The sequence below is a fragment of the Anolis carolinensis genome, chromosome 5 (assembly GCF_035594765.1).
Source record: "Anolis carolinensis isolate JA03-04 chromosome 5, rAnoCar3.1.pri, whole genome shotgun sequence".
Lineage (NCBI taxonomy): Eukaryota > Metazoa > Chordata > Lepidosauria > Squamata > Dactyloidae > Anolis > Anolis carolinensis.
The window spans coordinates 82,394,406-82,414,520 of record NC_085845.1 but is presented as its reverse complement, the minus strand read 5'-3'; the positions used below and the strand labels follow the sequence as shown (position 1 = coordinate 82,414,520).

Below are 20,115 nucleotides of genomic sequence, written 5' to 3'. Positions count from 1 at the left end.
AGGGGGGAGGTGAATCAGTTTCATGCATCATCACAAGTCACATACTCACAGTCTGAGTGGATAATGGTTTAAATCCCCTTGAAATCCACTTGCAAGTTTATACTCAGTAGACAAAGTCATTATGCACCTTAACTGTTCTGGCACCATGGCGGACACATGATACATGGAGCTGGTTTAACAAAAGTCACAGGATACACCAGAGCCCATCTTGGTTTAGGATGAATGTAAACAGTCATGCTGCTTGGGCACTGCTCGGGGACAGGGGATGGCCATCGTTCTGGGTTATGTAGCACTCACTGGGCATGAAAATGGTAATGTGTATTGTTTGGTGCCTGTAATGACGCTTGGTAGAGAATGGAGAGGGAAAAGAAGGAGCGATTCCTCCTTTCCTTCCCTTCTCTCATGTCTGCTTCATAAGTATCACACATTTTTCTGAGAATCTTTTTCATGAGATGATACAACATAAAAAAAACATTTTCAGTGGGGACTAAAGGACTTTCTCCTCTTAATACTATTAAATGACATTTATATGAAACAATTTCAACTATTTTTCAGTAAAAAAAAATATGATTTTTCTGTATATTGCCTGTGAGTTTAGCAGGAATTGGAAGAAGTATCCCCAAACTTGCACTCATCAACCATTACAAATGTTCTACAATAGGGACAGAACTGTTAAGATGCATAGCCACTTTGTATACTGAGCATAAACTTGCAAGTGGATTTCACTTAGGGAGTCAAATCATCTGCGCATACTGAGAGTATGTGACTTGTAATGAAAACGGGCAGGCAAAAATGATTAAAGTTAATTCGCCTAATATTTGAAGATATGTTGGCCAATTAAAACAAAAGGTCAAGACATTGACACGAATATCCTGTTAATGACAGGAAAACTACAAAATAGTTATTAGCAAGCATGCAGAGCTCTCAATTTGAGTAGTATGTATCAAATATAGTACTTCTTCAGCCATGTTGCTGTCGTTGAGTGCATTCAAGTTGTTTCCAGTTTTTGTGACCCTAAGGCAGTGGTTCTCAACCTTCCTAATGCTGTGACCCCTTAATACAGTTCCCCATGTTATGGTGACCCCCAACAATAAAATTATTTTTGTTTCTTCTTCATAACTCACATTACACTGTTATGAATCATAATTTAAATATCTGATATTCAGGATGTATTTTCATTTACTGGACCAAATTTGTCACAAATACCCGATACACCCAAATTTGAATACTGGTGGGGCTGGGGGTGGGGGATTGATTTTGTCATTTGGGAGTTGTAGTTGCTGGGATTTATAGTTAACCTACAATCAAAGAGCATTCTGAACTCCACCAATGATAGAACTGAACCAAACTTGGCACACAGAACTCACATGACCAACAGGAAATACTGGAAGAGTTTGATGAGGATTGACCTTGTGTTTGGAAGTTGTAGTTCCCAAACAGAGGTTCAATGGTCCATAATGGGTCTGGACCAAACTTGGCACAAATACTCAATACCAAATTTGAAAACTGGTGGAGTGGGGAAAATAGATCTTGACATTTGAGATTTATAGTTCACCTACAATCAAAGAGCCCCTTGAATTCCACTAACGAATGAATTGGGCAAACTTCCCATGCAGAACCCCCATGATCAACAGAAGAAACTGGTCTTTGGCGAACCCTCTGAACCCCCCTCGCGACCCCCCAGGGATCCCGACCCCCAGTTGAGAAACACTGCCCTAAGGGCTGAGTTCTCATTGCAAGATTTGTACAGAGGAGTTGTCTTTGCTTCCCTCTGAAGCTGATGGTGTATGATTTGCAAAGTTTTACCCACTAGGCTTTCATAGCCGAGCAGGGATTTGAACTCACTACACCACATTGGCTCAGAAGCATAGACTGTGTAAAAAAATATATTATTTTACTTCAGACTTTTCCTCAAAGAGCCTCGATTTAATCTGTGGAACTATCCCGTGGTGTTCAGTCCTTCTGCCTGCCTGGATCTGAGAGAGGAAGTGCCCTGTTGAAACCAGCTGCAGTTCTGCTTCTCAGCAGCCATCTCATCCAGTCCACAGATGAACACTTATTTTAACATCTTCTGTAATGTAGCTGAATTTGCTGTTTCCATTTTAGCTGTCCATTCTTATTCCCCATTCCCCAAGTTTCTAAGTTTGCAAGTGGGCGATGAGTAATTTTTAATATTTCTACCACACCAAGAAAGTATTATGTAATAACCCAGCTTAAGCTATGATTGATTACTTAAGGTTGTTCACTAAACATATAGCCAAGCTGAAATATTTATGAAACGAAAAATTTATGTCATTACATAGTCAATAAGCTGCAACAGATTGGATCCAGCCATTGGTTTTTGTCAACAAGCCTTCTTTATACAGTGATCTTGCGCTGTCCTCACTGGGCCCCTGCTGGAGTGCCCCCAACCTTAGTGTCAGAGTGAATCCTATATGAAAACCTTGGATTTCCGGATCTCTTTTTACAGGCAGTTCTCTCTTGGTAACACCTTTTAAAAGAAGCTTTTTAGCATACACCAGTATGCAATCCATTCAGAAAACAAAACAATTACTTGTACCTTTTCTCTACTTGTATCTCACTTATTTAACATATCTATTTTATTTCCTCTACTTAGTTAGACCCTCATTACATCTTGTCAATCATTTCATGGTCCCAGGTTGCAAGGGTTTCCCCATTAGATTTTGTCCCTAAAGATTCTTGTAACCTACAATATTAAACAGTTACCCCAAATCTGCTGATAGCCTCACTTTTGTGGGTGTACAATGTGTTTTTGAACAAGCACAGTAAAATGTGAACTGGAAATAATTGAATTAATTGTTGTTTTGGTTTCATAGTGGATGCTGGTGTTACTCCCATTTTGGAAACTCAAATGTCACCGTGAATAATAACTGACTGGGGTGAAAAAAACAACAAAGGAAGGGAATTGAGCTAATATAGGGCCTATATATTTACTCCTGTTTTATGACTCACAAAATTTGACTAGTGCATGTATTAATTAATAGCATGGCAGGTCACTGGAATCATATGGCAAACATTCCACTTTAAAAAACTATTTTTGGAAAACCAGACCAAGCAGACTGTCCTCAATAATGTATTATAATATTTTGAAGACTGCTTGCATAGCTCATAGCCATAAGTCATGAAATCTAGCTATTGCAATCTTCGAATACCATCTATTTTCCTTTGCCAATTATTTTGGTCCCTTATTTGATGGCATTTCCTTCCAGATGTTGTTGCTTGCTCTTTTCTATTTTTAATTTGCTCTTCTGGCTTTTAAAGATGGGGATCCAATCCAATCAGCGCAGTATGTAAACATTTGAAAGAAGAATTTGAAATATTTTTAGATGTTCAAAAATTTGGCTATATTCATTCTTATTATTAAATTTTACAACAGGTATTTAGCAGAAAGAGAAAAGGAGATATATTAAGTGTACAGAGTAAATAAGTTTTCTTCATTCTAGCAGTAGTGATAACAAATGGCAGGGGTATTTAACGTTCTGTTTTAAAATACGGTTTATATTTTTTGTAATTGTTTACATTTCGCAAATCCATTTGGTTAAATATAAGTGAGTCATTATTATTTAAAGACATTTTAAATCTGATGTGGCATAATACTGGCTTCTGAGAAAAGAGCAGTAAAAATTAATATATACACTGATAAAGGAGGAAGAAATAAATACAGTTCATCAAAGCTGCCTGTATGTGATATGACTTAAAATATTACCCTTTACTGCCACTCTTTATTAAAATAATGGTGGGTGGGTGTTTTGAAAGAGTGATCCATAAATGGAAGAATATAAACTAAGTATTATGGACTGTACAGTAGCAGCCACTAAAGTAGGATTTTATATCACTGTCTTTAGGAATCAGCTGACAAGAACACACTGATGTGAATAGAAAGCATATTTAGGGAGGCATGTTGAAAATGACCACAGTTATATTTTCAGATATACCATCTCTGAGTCAGTTCAGATGATCCTTCAAATTGAGCGGTTCTAGTTTGGACAGGAAACACTAAACAACAATTCGTTGGTTTGGAGATTATACGAAACTGTTGCTATTGATGCATGACATGCAAATATCCCATAAAGCTTGACAGTATGTTTCTGATTCTTCAAACCATGTCTTGGAAGGTAGCCAAATCACTGTTTGGAGGATATGTTGCTTTTTCCTCAGACCTTCAAGAAATATAACTTTCACTATACTAACAGTTGAGGTATACAAAGCGCAGAGAATTCTTTTCTCAATTACAAGCTGCTTTTTAAGCTCAAATAAAAACAGTTGTGGGAAATTATGAAGAATGATTGCTGCTGTTCAGGAAATGAATGTTTTATTGCATATAATCCATGTATAATAGTCCTGCTTTCTTTCACTTATTAAAGTATAAATGGAAGATTATGAATTCAATGATTTCCAATCACCCAGATTGTTCCTCTTCCCCCCAGATTTTGAAAGTGCTCCCCTGCTTGTGTGACAAGACTTGATTGAATTTAGTAGTCATTAAGATAGCAAGATAACATGACTGCTGAACTTACTGAAATTGAGATAAAAGGTAGACAGGGATTGGGTTCAGAGATAACACTTCAATCTTACACAACTAAAGTCTGGGTTTTTAAGCTGTTTTGACAATACCTCTTTTGTGTATCTCATCATCATAGGTTATCACTCGTGGCTATGATTGCCTTCCAAATGTAGTGTCTTGGTGGTGGGCCCGTAGGTGACTGTAGAGACCTATTCTTGATCTGCATGTTCTTTCACAATAAGGGCATCGATTTCCAGATGGAAGACGGTCCCGACAAGGGTTGACCTATCAGCAAGTAGGAGGGAAGATCACCCTCCCCCTTCTTTCTGGTCATGCTGATGCCCCTTTAAACATTGGCAGAGATACCTGTGATGATCAGGAGCTCAGGTGGAGCTTTTTGACTGACTAGAAGCAGCAGAGTCAACATGGAGGAGGTGAGAGGTGTCCCGTCCTAGTGGAGCAGATGCACTTCTGGGCCGTGCAGACAATGGTCCTGGAGTAGATTTATGCTGGGCTAAACTATCCAGTATAGACGAGCCCATATCTATAGCAACAAACTGGTAGCTTCTCTGGAAGCTTCCCTTTTTATCAAAAACTGACTTTGCATTTTGTGAATTTGATTGGTATACATTGGTACTTTTTGACTACAGGACTTTGTTTCCTTCAGCCTTTGTGTTTTATGTCTTTAACACACAACTTTTCAGAGAACATTTACATGTTAATTCATCACCTGATATTTTGATTAGATATTGCCAGGTGTAAAATCTGAGTACAGATTTTAAAACCTATTATGGCTATAAGATCACATGTTTTATGAATATTGGGTGTTCAACTTCCTGAGCCTGTTCCAAGAGGGCTGCTCATACTTTGAACAAAATTCTGTATTGAAATCTAAAGCATCCAGGATCCAGCAGAAAAATATTCATTCATTTATTTGCTGTGTTTATACAATTGGGAGTCAGAAACTTGTGAAATTTAATGAATATCATCAGTGTTTTTTCAATAGATCACAATCCACAATCCTTTAATGGGCAGGGTTTAGTGATAAGACACTTCCTTGCCTGTGTTTATCATGTATGTATATCAAACACTAGAGGAAACGATTAAGTAGAATTAGGAGACATTTTAAACATAAGGGTGAAAAATAGATGACAGTATTAATAGCTTTTGCAATTAACTAAATATTTTAATAGTATCTACTTATTGTATCACTGAAGTATTTTAGATCTTAGTTATTTTGCTTTGTGTGAAATTAATGTGATAGGCAAGGAAAAAGATATACCAAGCCACTTTTTCTAAAGCTTTGTAGATGTGTTAAAAATATCCTCTTACAATTTACATATGAATCGATATTCAGCAGTATGGTGTTTTAAGGAGTCAAAATGCTTCAGTTTACATGTTTTAACTGTGATTGTGAATTCTGTTTTCCCACTGAAAAAACAGCCTCATTAAAAAATAATTTGCAAGAGCAGGCGATGTTCATTTAATGAGGGTAAAGGAGACAGAGCTAAGGAAGTAAGAACAGGAGGGGCAGAGTTTTAATAATGTCATGTTCAAGGTTTGGGTTACGTGTCTTACAGCTTTATGAACTTTTATGAAAACAGAAAATCTAAATTATGGATAGCTGGGAATATTTCAGATGGGAAACCACCCTCTATTATTCCACAATTCATTGGAAGTAATGTATTTAATTGTAACCTGCTGTGTCTAGACATGGGGGGAACAGAACTGGGAGACTTGTGCCATTGTTTAACAAGCAGTTTACTATGGTTGCAACTGTATACTAATTATCTAAAAATACATTCTACTGAATTACATTACTTGGGATTCAACATGTTTTTGGCTGTGTTCTAACAGACTCCAAGCAATAGACAGATATGCCAATGACTCTCTTTAATTCCATTCAACTGACATGGGACAGTGTAGTGCTCCCCAGTTGTTGTGAACTTCAAACTGAATCAACCCTAGTCTGCATGAATAGTGGTCAGGGCTCTTGCAGACATGATTCAGATTAAACAAAGATACAGTAGTAGGGTGCAAAAACACAAAATTCAAATAAGCAAAGCCCAGTGCAGTAAGGCGTAAAAAGAAATTCCCAATGCTGTCTCTGCTGACTTCAGACTAGCAACCTTTGGGAGGTACTAAATTTCTCTTAGAAAATTTTAGACACACATCGTTTATATAACCTGATCATATTTGGATAGTCAAAAAATATTTAGTTACATCCATGGGTTTCAAAAAGCTCTATAGACTTGCTACAGGACTGATTTTAATTGATCGTTTTTCTTGATTGTAGCCTCTGTAGCTCACGTATGGCCTTTTAATCCTTGGATCTCTGATTGTCCAAATCCCTCAGTGTTTGCCTGTCCTTCATAGAGAATGTAGGAATGCAGTTTTTTGATATCTTTACATCCCTCCTTTTATTTATAGTTACATAGTGTTTCCGAGTGATGCAGATTGAATTTATCAGAAGGTATTGTGTTGTTGTGGTGATTGTGTGTTGTGCTGTGGGTGGCTACTGCTCAGAGAGCCAGCTCTAAGGATATGAGTAATCTGCCAATTCTGTATTCATTCTGTTCCTTTGAATTCCACTGAATATATGTGTATTCAGTTTTGTTCATCTCTCAAGTATCTGTGTGGTTCTGTGCCCTATTTGAAACACATGGAGTCTCTGAGAAGTTATTTTGAACATCAAGAAGGGGTAAAATGGACATGGTAGTTGTTTCAATGCAGATAGGTGAAATAGATTCACCTTTGGGTCTTTGAAATGTCTTTTAAAATTCATCCTTCAGCCCTTTAATTGCCTGTGCACCATAGTCTGGGCTTCTGTAGCCCCATTGCTGTATCGTGACCACATTATATTAGGCAGTTCATCTACAATAGTTAACTGCTGTCTTTTCTTTCTACTGGTTCTTCTTTTAAGTTTTCCTTAAAGACTAGAGGAGTAAAGTGACCTTCTGGTGGAAAATATGTTGTTGTCTCCAGAGCTCCCTCTGGTGATCTCGGTTGGTGATAGCAGCTCCATTGTATAAATATGTAGTTCATTCTCATGTTAAGAGCTTCTCAATTGAAATCTCTATTTCTCTTTAATTAGAGGAGGGTAATGTCAAGAAAAGCTTTCCAGTGTCTCTTGCTGACGGGGCATTTAACAGCTTATGAAGAAACTTAATCAGAGCAAAGATTATGCTTTGTCAGGTACCAATAAAGGTCTCGTTCACACATTATTTATTCAGTTAATTTAATGTTCCACCTTTAACCAACAACAACAATATACTCAAGGCTTCTTGTGATATAACATTACATGTTTCAATCATGCCCAGCACCTCCACCACAACGAAGAGACTGGGAGCTTTTACTCAAATGTTTAAACCATATACATTGATGCTTATCATGTTTTGTTTTAATATACCAGTTCATTGTATACCATAGGCTGCAATCTGGCTTGTCCTCCTGGACCAGTTTTCCCAGCCATGGTTCTCCTGATGAATAACAGTAATGGACCAAAAGATCTAGAAGCCGATAGTAGGAAAGTCTATTAGAAACAATAATTATGATGTACTATATTTTGGTTTTGGACATAAGGAGTAATCATGGTTACATCAGAAGCAAAATGCTCTGTTTTAATTCTTGTTCTGGTCCCAAGAGGGGAGGAAAATGTTCACAGACTCAGAGCTTCTTCATTATAGTTTGCCAAACACCGAAGTCTCTTTTCTATAGTGATAAGGCAAAATGGGGTCATTATTACCCATGTCTTTGTGGAGAGCAGACGCTAAAGGCTCCTATACAGCACTGGACTGTTCCATTAGCAGAGAAGATGGTTTTATGTGCTGTGCAGTTAACCTAAGATATTTCTATTTCCTCCAAGTACAGTAAGAAATGTTGGCTTGTCTAATCAACAATATACAGTAGGCCCCTAGTATTCTCCTAGGTTTGATTTCAGGATACTCAAGTCCTATATAAAATGGAATAGAACAGTGGTGGCCCTTATATAAAGGGAGAAAATCAAGGTTTGCTTTTGGGAGTTAAAATATATATTTTTAAACTCTGGATGGTGGAATCCAAGGATGCAAAATCTCTGGATTCAGAAGACTAACTGTATTGTTATATGTTTTCTCTGCTGTAATATGAAATACTTGGATACGGGTTGGCTGTCACTGGGTAGTTAAATCATATTCTCTTTACAAAATGATTTGCTCATAGTGTAAATGAACATGGCCAGAGTTGGTTTGTTTACTTTGTGTGTGTGTGTATTGAACTGAAATTTTTTTAGTTAGTTTTACACTCTTTTGTCACCTGTTGTATTTCTTTACTGCTCTTTCTCTTGTTATCTCAGCACTCTCTAACCTAGGCTGGGTCTACACTTCCATATAGTCCAGTTCAAAGCAGATAATCTGGATTTTATATGGCAGTGTAGATAGGGTATGATTTATTGTTAGCCTTTAGTCCTCTAGATGATTGGGATATAAACGTCCAGAATTCCTAGCCAGAATTTTCAGTGGGAAGAGTTTCTAGGAGTAGAAGTCCAATGTGTCTGCAGGAGACCAAACTTACATGGGAGAATATCCTCATTTTCCACTGCTAGCTTACTGTTCTAGGATTATCAGATGATCCCAATTTATTGATAGTTATACCTTTCACTGCTGCTGGGAGGATACACTATATATACATGTTGGTATTGTTCAGTGGAATTGCTTATATGTATATGTGATCTCTGATTTGAGGCATGTCTCTGTGATGAATATCTAAATTTCAGGATTAACAACACCGCTACCTTAATAAGAAACTTTATCTTTAGCCATTCTGAGCAATGAAAAACACACTCTAGAGTTGGAAGAGACCACAGGACTTTCCAACACTATGCCATATAGGACAACTTAAAGCTGTCCTGAAAGATGCCCATACAACCTCTATTGAAAGACTTTCCAAGGAAGTCTATTTCATTATTCATTACTGTAACAACTCTTACAGTAAAAAGTACTTCCTAATTTTAGGTGGCGTCTCTTTTCATGTAATTCAAATCCATTGGTTTGTGCTCTAGTCTCTAGAATAGCAGAAAACAAGCACACTCCATCTTCTACATTCGTCCCTTCAGAAAGTTATTGATAGCTATCATGGCACCTCTCAGTCTTCAAAGCTAGATGTTCCTAGCTCCCTCAGTTGTTTCTCATAAGACTTGGTTTCCGTACCTTTGATCATCTTAGTCACTCTCCTCTTGACACAATCCAGCATATAAATAACCTTCTGTTTGTTTTTAATTCACACCCAAATACCTGGGAGTTACCAGTGTTCTGACCAACAAGAAGCACTGTAGGTCAGTGCTCTGATTTACAAGAAGCAAAAAGTGGGTGCCAGAAGCAATATCATACAAAAGCTGACTGGCACAACCTGGGAATCACAACCAGATACAGTGAAGATATCTGCCCTCTGCTGCTGAGTACGCATACCAGTGTTGAACACATCTCACCACATTAAAACAGTGTGGATGTGGCTCTTAATGAGACATGCTGCATTATCACAGGATGTCTATGCCCTACACCACTGGAGAAATTATACAATTTAGCTGGTATTGTACCACATGACATCCGCTGGGAAGTAGCAGCCAATAATGAAAGGGCCAAGGCAGTGACATCTCTGGCCCATCCTCTGTTCAAATATCAGCCAGCATGCCAATGCCTTAAATCAAGAAATAGTTTTCTAAGATCTACAGAGATACTTGCAGGATCACCTCAGCAAGTGAGAGTCCAAAAGTGGCAGACGAAAACCAGGAACCCCAATTCATGGTTGTTATCGAATGAGAGACTCCCCCCTGGGCACACAGAAGACTGGGCAAATTAGAAGATGCTGAACAGACTGCACTCTGGCACCACGAGATACAGAGCCAATCTTAAGAAATGGGGCCACAAAGTTGAGTCCACGATATGCGAGTGTGGAGAAGAGCAAACCACAGACCACCTATTACAATGCAGTCTGAGCAGTACCACAATGAAGGATCTTCTAATAGCAAACACCAATGACACTCCAAGTGGCCAGCTACCGGCCAAAGGACATTTAGTATAATGCCAAGTTTTTAACTTTGTGTTTTTAAATACATTACAACTGTACTCTCAGTTCACTTCTGATACGACAAATAAAATAAATAAAATGGTTATTCAATAGGTGTAGAACATTCCTAAACAAAATATCAACACCTGCATTTTTCTCCAGATTGTGGCAATTTTGTGTAGTAATGAAATGCTGGGTCATCAAAATGAAGTTTGGACTGGAAATTATGGAATTTGAAAATTTTCTTGCTAATGACTACATCAAAATTCAAAGGACTTTCAATTTGTCATAAAGAATAATTTTCAGTAACGTGCTTGCTTTACTATTTGTTGAAATGATTTAAAAATTGGCACTTAATGTGTTTGTGTAATAGAAGCTTTTTTTGTATTTTCTTAAATGTATTACAATCAGTTGAGAACAAGGAGAATTATTCTGCTCTTGAGCATACTTTGAATGGTTTTCTTAAGCATTTGACACATCAGGCAAAGACTTGATCTGGCTCCCCGTTGGACTGAGAATCACAACTTTCAGAAAGCTGGAATCATTTGTAAGTTGTCAAATACAGTTATTTTGACATGTCTGCCCAATTGCCGCAATGCATTACAGGGCAGACCTCACTAGTCACAAGCCTCTTTCAAAAAACAAGTCAAAAACATTGTATCTGAATGTAGTTAATACCGTTTGCTGGAAAATGTAGACTTCTTATTTGCTTTATCTCATACTCATTTGACAAGTAATAATTCTTCTTAAATCTCAATGAGCTAAGAAAGTATAGTCTTCCTGATTACAGACTGTTGAAATGTTATCTATGTTGCACATTAGTAGCCTTAAATACTGTGTTTTCCCGAAAATAAGACAGTGTCTTATATTAATTTTTGCTCCCAAAGATGCTCTGGGTCTTATTTTCAGGGGCTGTCTTATTTTTCCATGAAGAAGAATTCACATTTATTGTTGAACAAAAAAAATGAACATTTATTATATACTGTATAGTAGTAGTCATCACAAACCAGCATAACCAGACAAACTGTGAATCCTATAAAGAGTTTCTTGTTACTACCATTATTTCCATGTATAACACTCTATGGTATGTACATTTACCAATCCTGCATGCTCTGGTGTTCTGTTCGGCGGGCATGCTTCCAAACAAAACCTTTGCTAGGTCTTACTTTCAGGGGAGGCCTTATATTTAGCAATTCAGCAAAACTTCTACTAGGTCTTATTTTCTGAGGATGTCTTATTTTAGGGGAAACAGGGTAACAACAGATCTGTGAGCAAAAACAGTATGGTTACAATAATAATTTTCAGAATCTTCAACAGACAGGTTTCTAATGTTTTTCCAACAAACATGCCTGGCAAAGGATAGTGTGATAATAATATCTATCCATTCAGTTCCCTAATACCATTGAAAACTGAGGCAGAGTTCCCATACATTGCTATTTGGAATGAAGACCTATATATCATTTATTTGTGTGTGTTTGTGTATGCTTAGTGGTGATCAAATCACTGGCTGTACTTATTTTATTTTATTACTCTTACAGGTACTACAGTGCTACTATTATGCAGATGTCTGGTGTTCAGAATGAGCGACTTGCAATTTGGCTTGCCGCAGTTACAGCATTCACTAATTTCATTTTCACTCTTGTTGGAGTCTGGCTTGTTGAGAAAGTGGGACGCCGAAAACTCACACTAGGAAGTTTAGCAGGTATGTAAGTGAAACAGTTTTGACTAAAGTTTAATTATAGCATGCTGTCTTACGATGGACTGGTAAAGTTGTGGACATTCATTTGAATGCGGAATTTTGACAACTGTTAAACTACCTTTTGCAAAATACTGTTCTTCAGGCATCTTAAACCTAATGAACGAGACCAGTGTGATGCAGAGCCTTGGGTATTAAAGTGGAAGCTGTATGTTCAGTTGCTTGACCAGGATGTTAAAATAACTAGAATGTTAAAATAATAGCTATTAAAATGCTTTCTTCCATCTTTGGAATTAGATGGAAAAAGAAGACATCAACTTCCTAATTCTATTTAAATAAATTTGTTCTTTAAGTATTGGATCTCGATTCTGAGTTTCAGTCATGTGACTAGGTCCCAACCATAGTAATTGTTTAAATAGTTGGTAGTTTTTTTTCCCAGTCTCATTTGGTTCTACAGTAAAAATACCGTAATGTGTTCACTTTTTTATAGCTGGCTATGCTAGAATATATACAGGCATATATAATGCTTTGGGCTTCTGCTTTGCTTTGATTGATTGTTTTCTTTGGATTGTTACCAATGTGTTGCCCATTGTTTTGCTTTGTTTTATGAACCATTTAAGAAGTGAAATGATGGTAATGAACTTATACATTTTAGAAATAATCTTTTACTAATTCGTTTATTTTAAAATATTTATAAACTGCTCTTCAGACAGAAAGAACCTAAAGAAGCTTAAAAACAAGTATAAATATGTCAAACTCTGCCATCAATTAAGCTTGCGATCTAAATGGGGGGGGGGGTGAGACTTCAAGCAAACAAGGGAGGGATAATAATTGTAAGTAAGGTGTTAAATTTGCACCATTTTCAGAGCTCTGGGTGGAGTGTTACTTGACTGATTTGAGTCATCAGAACTCACTAGGGGGCTGGATCTAAAACTAAATGTAATAGACTTTGTATCATTTCAACATGCTACAGCACGCTTCAGGGATGGAAGGGAGAGCTGCTGCCAGTTTGATTTAATGTCAGTATTCCTGAGAACACTGAGCTCCTTTTATCAACCTCAAACCCCAGGATACCTTCAGTTGCCAAGCCATGGGTGGTAAATTTACAACCCCTTAGATATCCTATGAATGGAGTATCCACCACATCCTGGACAAGGAAGTGACCAGCCATTAATAAAAAGGGCTTCTTTGCTTACGCCTGTAGGAAAAGAAAGAACAAGGAGATGATAGGGCCTCTGTGAGGAGAAGATGGGGTAATGCTGACAGGGGATAGGGAAAAAGCAGAACTGCTTAATGCCTTCTTTGCCTCAGTCTTCTCACAAAAAGAAAGCTGTCCTCAACCTCAGCAACATGAAGTGGACGAAGGATTGGGGGAAATCCAACCCCAAATAGGGAAACAAGTCATCCAGGAATACCTGGCCGCTCTAAACAAAGTCAGGTTTCCAGGGCCGGATCAACTACACCCAAGAGTAGTGAAGGAACTAGTGGAAGTTATTTCAGAACCACTGGCAATCATCTTCGAGAGTTCTTGGAGAACGGGAGAAGTTCCAGCAGATTGGAGGAGGGCGAATGTGGTCCCTGTCTTCAAGAAGGGGAAAAAGAACATCCCAAACAATTACTGTCTGGTCAGCCTCACATCGATACCAGGCAAGATTCTGGAAAATATTGTTAAGGAAGAGGTCTGCAAACACTTAGAAACAAATGCGGTCATTGCTAATAGTCAACATGGATTTATCAAAAACAAATCATGCCAGACTAATCTGATTTCTTTTTTCGATAGAATTACAAGCTGGGTAGATGCGGGGAACGCCGTGGATGTAGCGTACCTGGATTTCAGTAAGGCCTTTGACAAGGTCTCTCCCATGACCTTCTGGCAAACAAACAATGGCTTCAAACTACAGGAAAGGAGATTCCATCTAAACATTAGGAAAAAGTTCCTCACTGTGAGAGCTGTTCAGCACTGGAACTTTCTGCCCTGGAGTGTGGTGGAGGCTTCTTCTTTGGAGGCTTTTAAGCAGAGGCTGGATAGCCATCTGTCAAGGGGTGCTTTGAGTGTGATTTTCCTGCTTCTTGGCAGGGGGTTGGACTGGATGGCCTGTGAGGTCTCTTCCAACTCTATGATTCTATGATTCTATCATTGGGTGCAACCATGCATCTCCCCCCCCCCCCCCCCATCCATGAATTGCTATGTTGATTTTCTCCTGGATGTGTTTACTAAGAAGTTATGTGCCTCCTTAGGAAATTGTTAATGCAGTGGGCAAAGTCACTCCAACTGTGTTAAATGAACCTCAATTTTTTTCTACTAGGAAACAAATAGTCATTTGCATTGCAGAAATTCTGTATTCTGAAGCTTTGTTTTTGGTTTTGTAGGCACTACTGTTGCACTTCTTATTCTAGCTTTGGGATTTTTGGTGTCAGCTCAGGTTTCACCACAAGTCACCCTTAAACCCGAAGGCCCTTCAAGTCAAAACTCTACCTGCACAAGATATAGGTAAGTTGTCATGATTTCTTAAGAATATCAGATGATTATCCACTCCCCCCCCCCCCATTTTGTGCATCATACAATTCTTCAGTCCAGAGCGTTTTTCTCAAAACAGTTTATAAACAGCTTAGTTATTTCAAAGCATCTTTTTGTTCCATTGGAGTTGGATGTGCCAGTGAGCAGTACTCATGCCTTACTGTATTTTAACTGATCCTAATTATATCTGGCTTTTTTCCTGTCATGAAATATAGCACAAACTCACCTAAATCAGTAATTCAGAAATGGGGAAACCTCTGGCCCTCCAGATGCTTCAGGCCTCAACTCCTAGTATGCTGGCAAGTTTAGGAAAATTTTGAATTAGAACATTTGGAGGACCTAAAGTTCCTTACCACTGTACTAATACAGAGCAGCCATAGATAAAGTACAGTCTACTCCATGATTCCTTCTTGCAGAGTTCAGTTGGAAAAACTAGCTTCAGAGCCAGTCAGTTTGGCTATTAGTGAGAGATTTAATCTGTATATGGAGGATCGTGGTTTTCCAGCCCCTGTTGTGGAGATCGGATAGAACCACAACTGGATACACAACTAACTTAGAAATAGCAGAATTTGGCCACTGAGCTTGAACTCATTAGGCAGATTACCTGCTCACGATTTTAAAAATCTTGATTTTAGAAGATGGGTATCCCCTCCCTTTAGGGTATAAGGAAGGATGGAGCAACAGAACGAAAGAGAGTAGAATTTGATTTTCATGGTATAAATGTTTTGTAGGAAAGTGCAGAATGCAAAAGAGCGCTGCATGTATATTTGGAGTTTAAGTCCTCACTCCAACATATTTACCTGTGTTGGCAGTGCCTTGGGCATTGTCATTTTCTTTGTTTACATTCTAGGATGTGTGGTAAATGGCTTTCTTACATTAGGAGCTAAGCATAGTTTGAAAAGAAAATATTTGTATAGTTTCAAAGTCCTAGACCTGCTAGTGAAAGGGTGGGGATCACTCCTAGATGAAATGTTAATGGAAACTATCTGTGGACTTCAGGTTCCCTGCCGTTAGTGATTAAGCTTTATCTTAGCATATTTCCTGGCCAAATTGCAGGTTTTTAGAGTCGAAATGCTGAATAGATATTTAAAATGTCACTGTAGTAGAGATCCTTAATAACAATAGGAAGCTTTCAAGTTTTTTTTTGTTTTTTGTTTTTTTGTGGATGCCAGGGTAAGTGGCACTGAAAGCAATAATTTATTTAGCTACAATTGTGATGTTTCTCCTTGGGATACAGTCCATAATATTCCAAAACCCAAACAAATTACTCATTTCATATGTTGGCCATGTTTTTTTATCAACCCTAACTATAGTAGTACAGTAGAGTCTCGCTTATCCAGCCTTCACTCATCCAAAGTTCTGTGTTATCCAATGCAATCAGCCGGGCCTCTCTGCCTGCCGGGCGCCCTCTGGGAGGGGCGAGACGTGTCTGATGCAAACTTTCCCGTCGGGCACAGTGTCTGGCCTGCACAGCATTCTGCCTATTATCCATTATCTGAGTATTCGTATCCTAATCACTCAAATACCCCAGGGCAGTGGGAAATCAGACAAAATTAAAACTATGCTCACAAAGTGGGAGTGAACCTCAAGAAAAACTGAGTTGATGCTACTTTATTATACCACATCTCTCCATATCCGACTCCTTTTAGTTCCAGAGGCCCCAAAGGGGAATAGGGAAATACTACCCTCCAGAAGAGTAATGTGAACATGGCCAAATCACTTTTATTTATATAATGACAGCACATTCTGTTCTTTTCATATTGCAGAGATGATCCATTAGCTTTTAATGAAACCAAAGAACTACACAAATTACAAACAACTAAAAACAAAATGTATCACCACAACAAGGAATTCAACCAGTTCTTCTCACAAGTAGGATGAGCAACATCCAATTTTCAAAAATCACATCCACATAAGTAATTTGACCTTTAATAAGTTTTTACTTAATCCTTCCTTATTATCCAACATTTTCACTTATCCAATGTTCTGCCAGCCCGTTTATGTTGGATAAGTGAGAGTCTACTGTTAGTAAAATGAAAATAGAAGTAGACACTGTCGTGTGCAAACAGGTTGCCAGAGTGGTACTTTGCCATATATTGGATGTCCTTTATGTTTATGAATTCGTTTTGCAGGACTTTGTAACATTTCTCAAATGGTAGTTTAGTGCAACTTCCTCATTAGTGGGTTGACTGACTATATATCTTCTCCAATACTGCGTGATTTCTTCTATATTACTGGGACAAGATTGAAAATAGATCTAACTCCAGCTGATAAAACAGAATTGCTTTTAGAACTTACAAAAGCTATTTTAATACATATTTTCCCTTCAAGTGTAGGATATTTGAAGGGCAAGTAGTAGACAATAAGGTGTGTTGAAGCAGAGGTACAGCTTAATATGGAAACTTAGTTTGAAACATAGTTTGTAAATTAATGAGAAATAGGTTCCAATTATGGTAGAAATTAGTGGAGAAATTGAACCTGATACCTTATAACATTGGCAGGCATTCTGTAAATTGTTTCCATTAGCATCATCTATCTAGCAATTTGTAGGGTGTTATGGTTAGGACTTCCTCTTGACAAATGAAGTTCGAGGAGGTTACAAGCAATGTCCTTTCTGAATAGTATCAAGCTGGCAGTTCTTCGCAGGATATAGAAATAAGATTACCGTATGCCATTTGAGCTATACAATTTCAGGGGTAGTCCTGAGTAGAAAAGGACTGGTGAAAATACAATGGATTGTGTTAAATGTTATAATAGTTAACACGTGATAGGAACACAGTGCTGCTAAACATTATTGATAAAACTTTTCCCTTTAAAGAGGATATTAAGGCTGTGCATTGCTACCTTTAATATGTCCTAATTTCTATTGGTAGTTCAGACTGGAGTATGATTCCTTAAATCAATTGGATTTATGTTGTTGTGATGGAGTCTTCGAGTAGAGATTCTAATAGTTGTGTTAGAAGAGGCAGGAAAACAACTCGTGAGCAAGACTCCGATGAGGAGCAACAAAGGAAGACAATCCGGGAAATACTTATGGAACCCACTGATGATGATTCCTTTGAGGGTTTTAAAGGGGATTGTGGGACTGGGTGTCAGGAGGATGGGATATCGGACTCTGGGAGTGAAGAGATGGATTGGACTAAGGTTCAAGAGATCCAGGATGTTTTTGAGGAACCCACATTTGAGGGAAGGCACAGCGAAGATACAGCTGGATCCTGGAGAGTTATGGGTTTGGATAGAAGGTGGACTGGCTGGAGAGATCGTAGAAGGGCAGCAGCTGCAGGTGGGTTGGTGGGGTGTTGAGCGACTCCAGCTCTGATGAGGAGTAGCAGCAACAGGGTTCAGCTGTGGCTAGGGCGTTAGCTGGCTCAAGTTCTGAGGAGGACTTGTAATAAAATTAAGTTTGTTGCTAATGTAACCTTGCAATCGGCAAGGTGTTTGTTGGGCGCTTTCGGGATCTCTGTTTCAGAAGACGTGTTTGGAAAACTGCTTTTGGGACGTAAGTGTTAACCCGGGTTTTTAGTGGCAACGGGGGCTGGCATTGTGTGGGTTTGCGCTGGATTGTCCTGTGTTGGTTTTATGCATTAGCTGCCGGCTTGCCTCTGTCGCTTTGGCTCTTTGTGTTTACCTTGGACTGGAAATCAACGCCTGTGACTTCTCCCTAATGACGCGGATTGGAACTCGACGCCTGTGACTTCTCCCTAACGACGCGGACTGGAACTCGGTGCTTGTGGCTACTCCCTAACGACGCGGATTGGAACTCGACGCCTGTGACTTCTCCCTAACGACGCAGACCGGATGTGGCGGCTGTGACTTCTCCTTTACGATGCAGATTGGCTTCACAACGACATTTCGGAGCACGGTGTAGCTGCTGGTCTCTGTGGGTTGTTTCTGATAGCTTTCCTGTGTTTGCTTAGTTCCAATTGGTAGGTGGAGCGAGTTTCCAGCCGTTTCGGCGTAGTTTGTTTTAATCCGGATTATTTCCCAGGATAATCCGGATTATATCCCGAGTTCGGGTTTTTTGAGTTCTTTTTTGGACATTGTTGCTTCACACTGAAGAGAAAGTGTTTTGAGCCCTTTTTGGTTGTTTTCTAGGCTCTTTTGTGTTGTTTCTGCAATAAACTGAGTTATTTATATTGGCTGGCGTCTGACCCGTAACATATGTAAATGAAGGCTTATCAATAGGTGGTGGTTCAGTAGGACTTCTGTAGTTGGATTTAGGTTGTTGTGTTTTTAATGGTATGTAATCTTTCTGTGCTATTTTGTTTTCTGCTTCTGCTTGAGTGTGTTAATGTTAAATTCTAAAAGAGGCTTTAAATTAAGTTTCTTGATGTATCTTGCTAGTGCCTTGAGCAGATGAAAAACAGGGTAAAAACAATTTTACTGAATGTAACTGAAGAACTGTGCTTTAGAAAAGGTATACATGGTATGTCGCAACCAAGTGAGGAATGTCTAGCTCTCTCCATAGTGGCTTTTAAATAGTTTCTCTATTAAGTTATGCATTCCCTTGAGAGTACCACAGATAATCCACCAACAAAAATAAAATAAGACACAGAGGCTGCTTGTGAAATTGGGAAGTGAATTTAGAATGGCCTAACAAAAGAACAGTGCTTCCTAGAATGGGAAACTAATATATAAAACCCACTGCCCACAAGACATAGTGGCAAGCATACATTGGTTTCTAAGGCCTTAATATTATACAGCTTAATTGCCAACGAAGTTCCATAACAGGAAATGGAATAGAGCAAAAGTGAGTTAAAGAAGGCCAAGTGTTGCCTTAGCACACATACTACAGATTTCATCAATGACTGAGTCATCCTTGCAAAATTAACTTCACAGAGTTAGTCATATCACTCCCCATGACTGACTGAACTGAAGACATTGACACATTATAGTATTTTGAAGATAGGAGTAGAATGGCATATGCTTTTGCTTATGATGAGCAATAAAATTACAGTTTAGTTGTGTCTGTTAGCCAGATGGGTTGTTGTAGCATTCCTTTTCCTGTGTGGTAAGCTGTTCACTGCCCTTGGCTTCCCTCCTGTGCCTTGGACAACACAATCGGATATGTTTGTATTCAGAAATGTATTTACTGATCAGTTTGTTTCTGTCAGAGTAATTGCAGTACAGCAATAGTTGGATGGAATCGGTGGAACGAAGAGACATCAGAGACGTTGGTAAAACTATATACAAGTTTTACTGAAAGCAGTAATAATCAAGACAGACTTGTAGACAATGGACACAGGACTTGACTCTCAGCAGACAGCACTCGATTCAACTCAGAACTGAACATAACTGATGCAATCAGCAATGCACACACACTTGTGTCTGGAC

At 38.6% G+C, this 20,115-nt stretch overlaps 1 protein-coding gene across 1 annotated transcript in view; it reads left to right on the top strand.

Moving 5' to 3' along the window:
• slc2a13 (solute carrier family 2 member 13) overlaps positions 1–20,115 on the top strand; it is a 173,234-nt gene that overhangs the window by 84,183 nt on the left and 68,936 nt on the right. The window contains exons 5-6 of the mRNA XM_062981693.1: positions 12,106–12,269; positions 14,634–14,754. Coding sequence (XP_062837763.1) covers positions 12,106–12,269; positions 14,634–14,754 — 285 coding nt within the window. The remainder of the gene's footprint in view (positions 1–12,105; positions 12,270–14,633; positions 14,755–20,115) is intronic.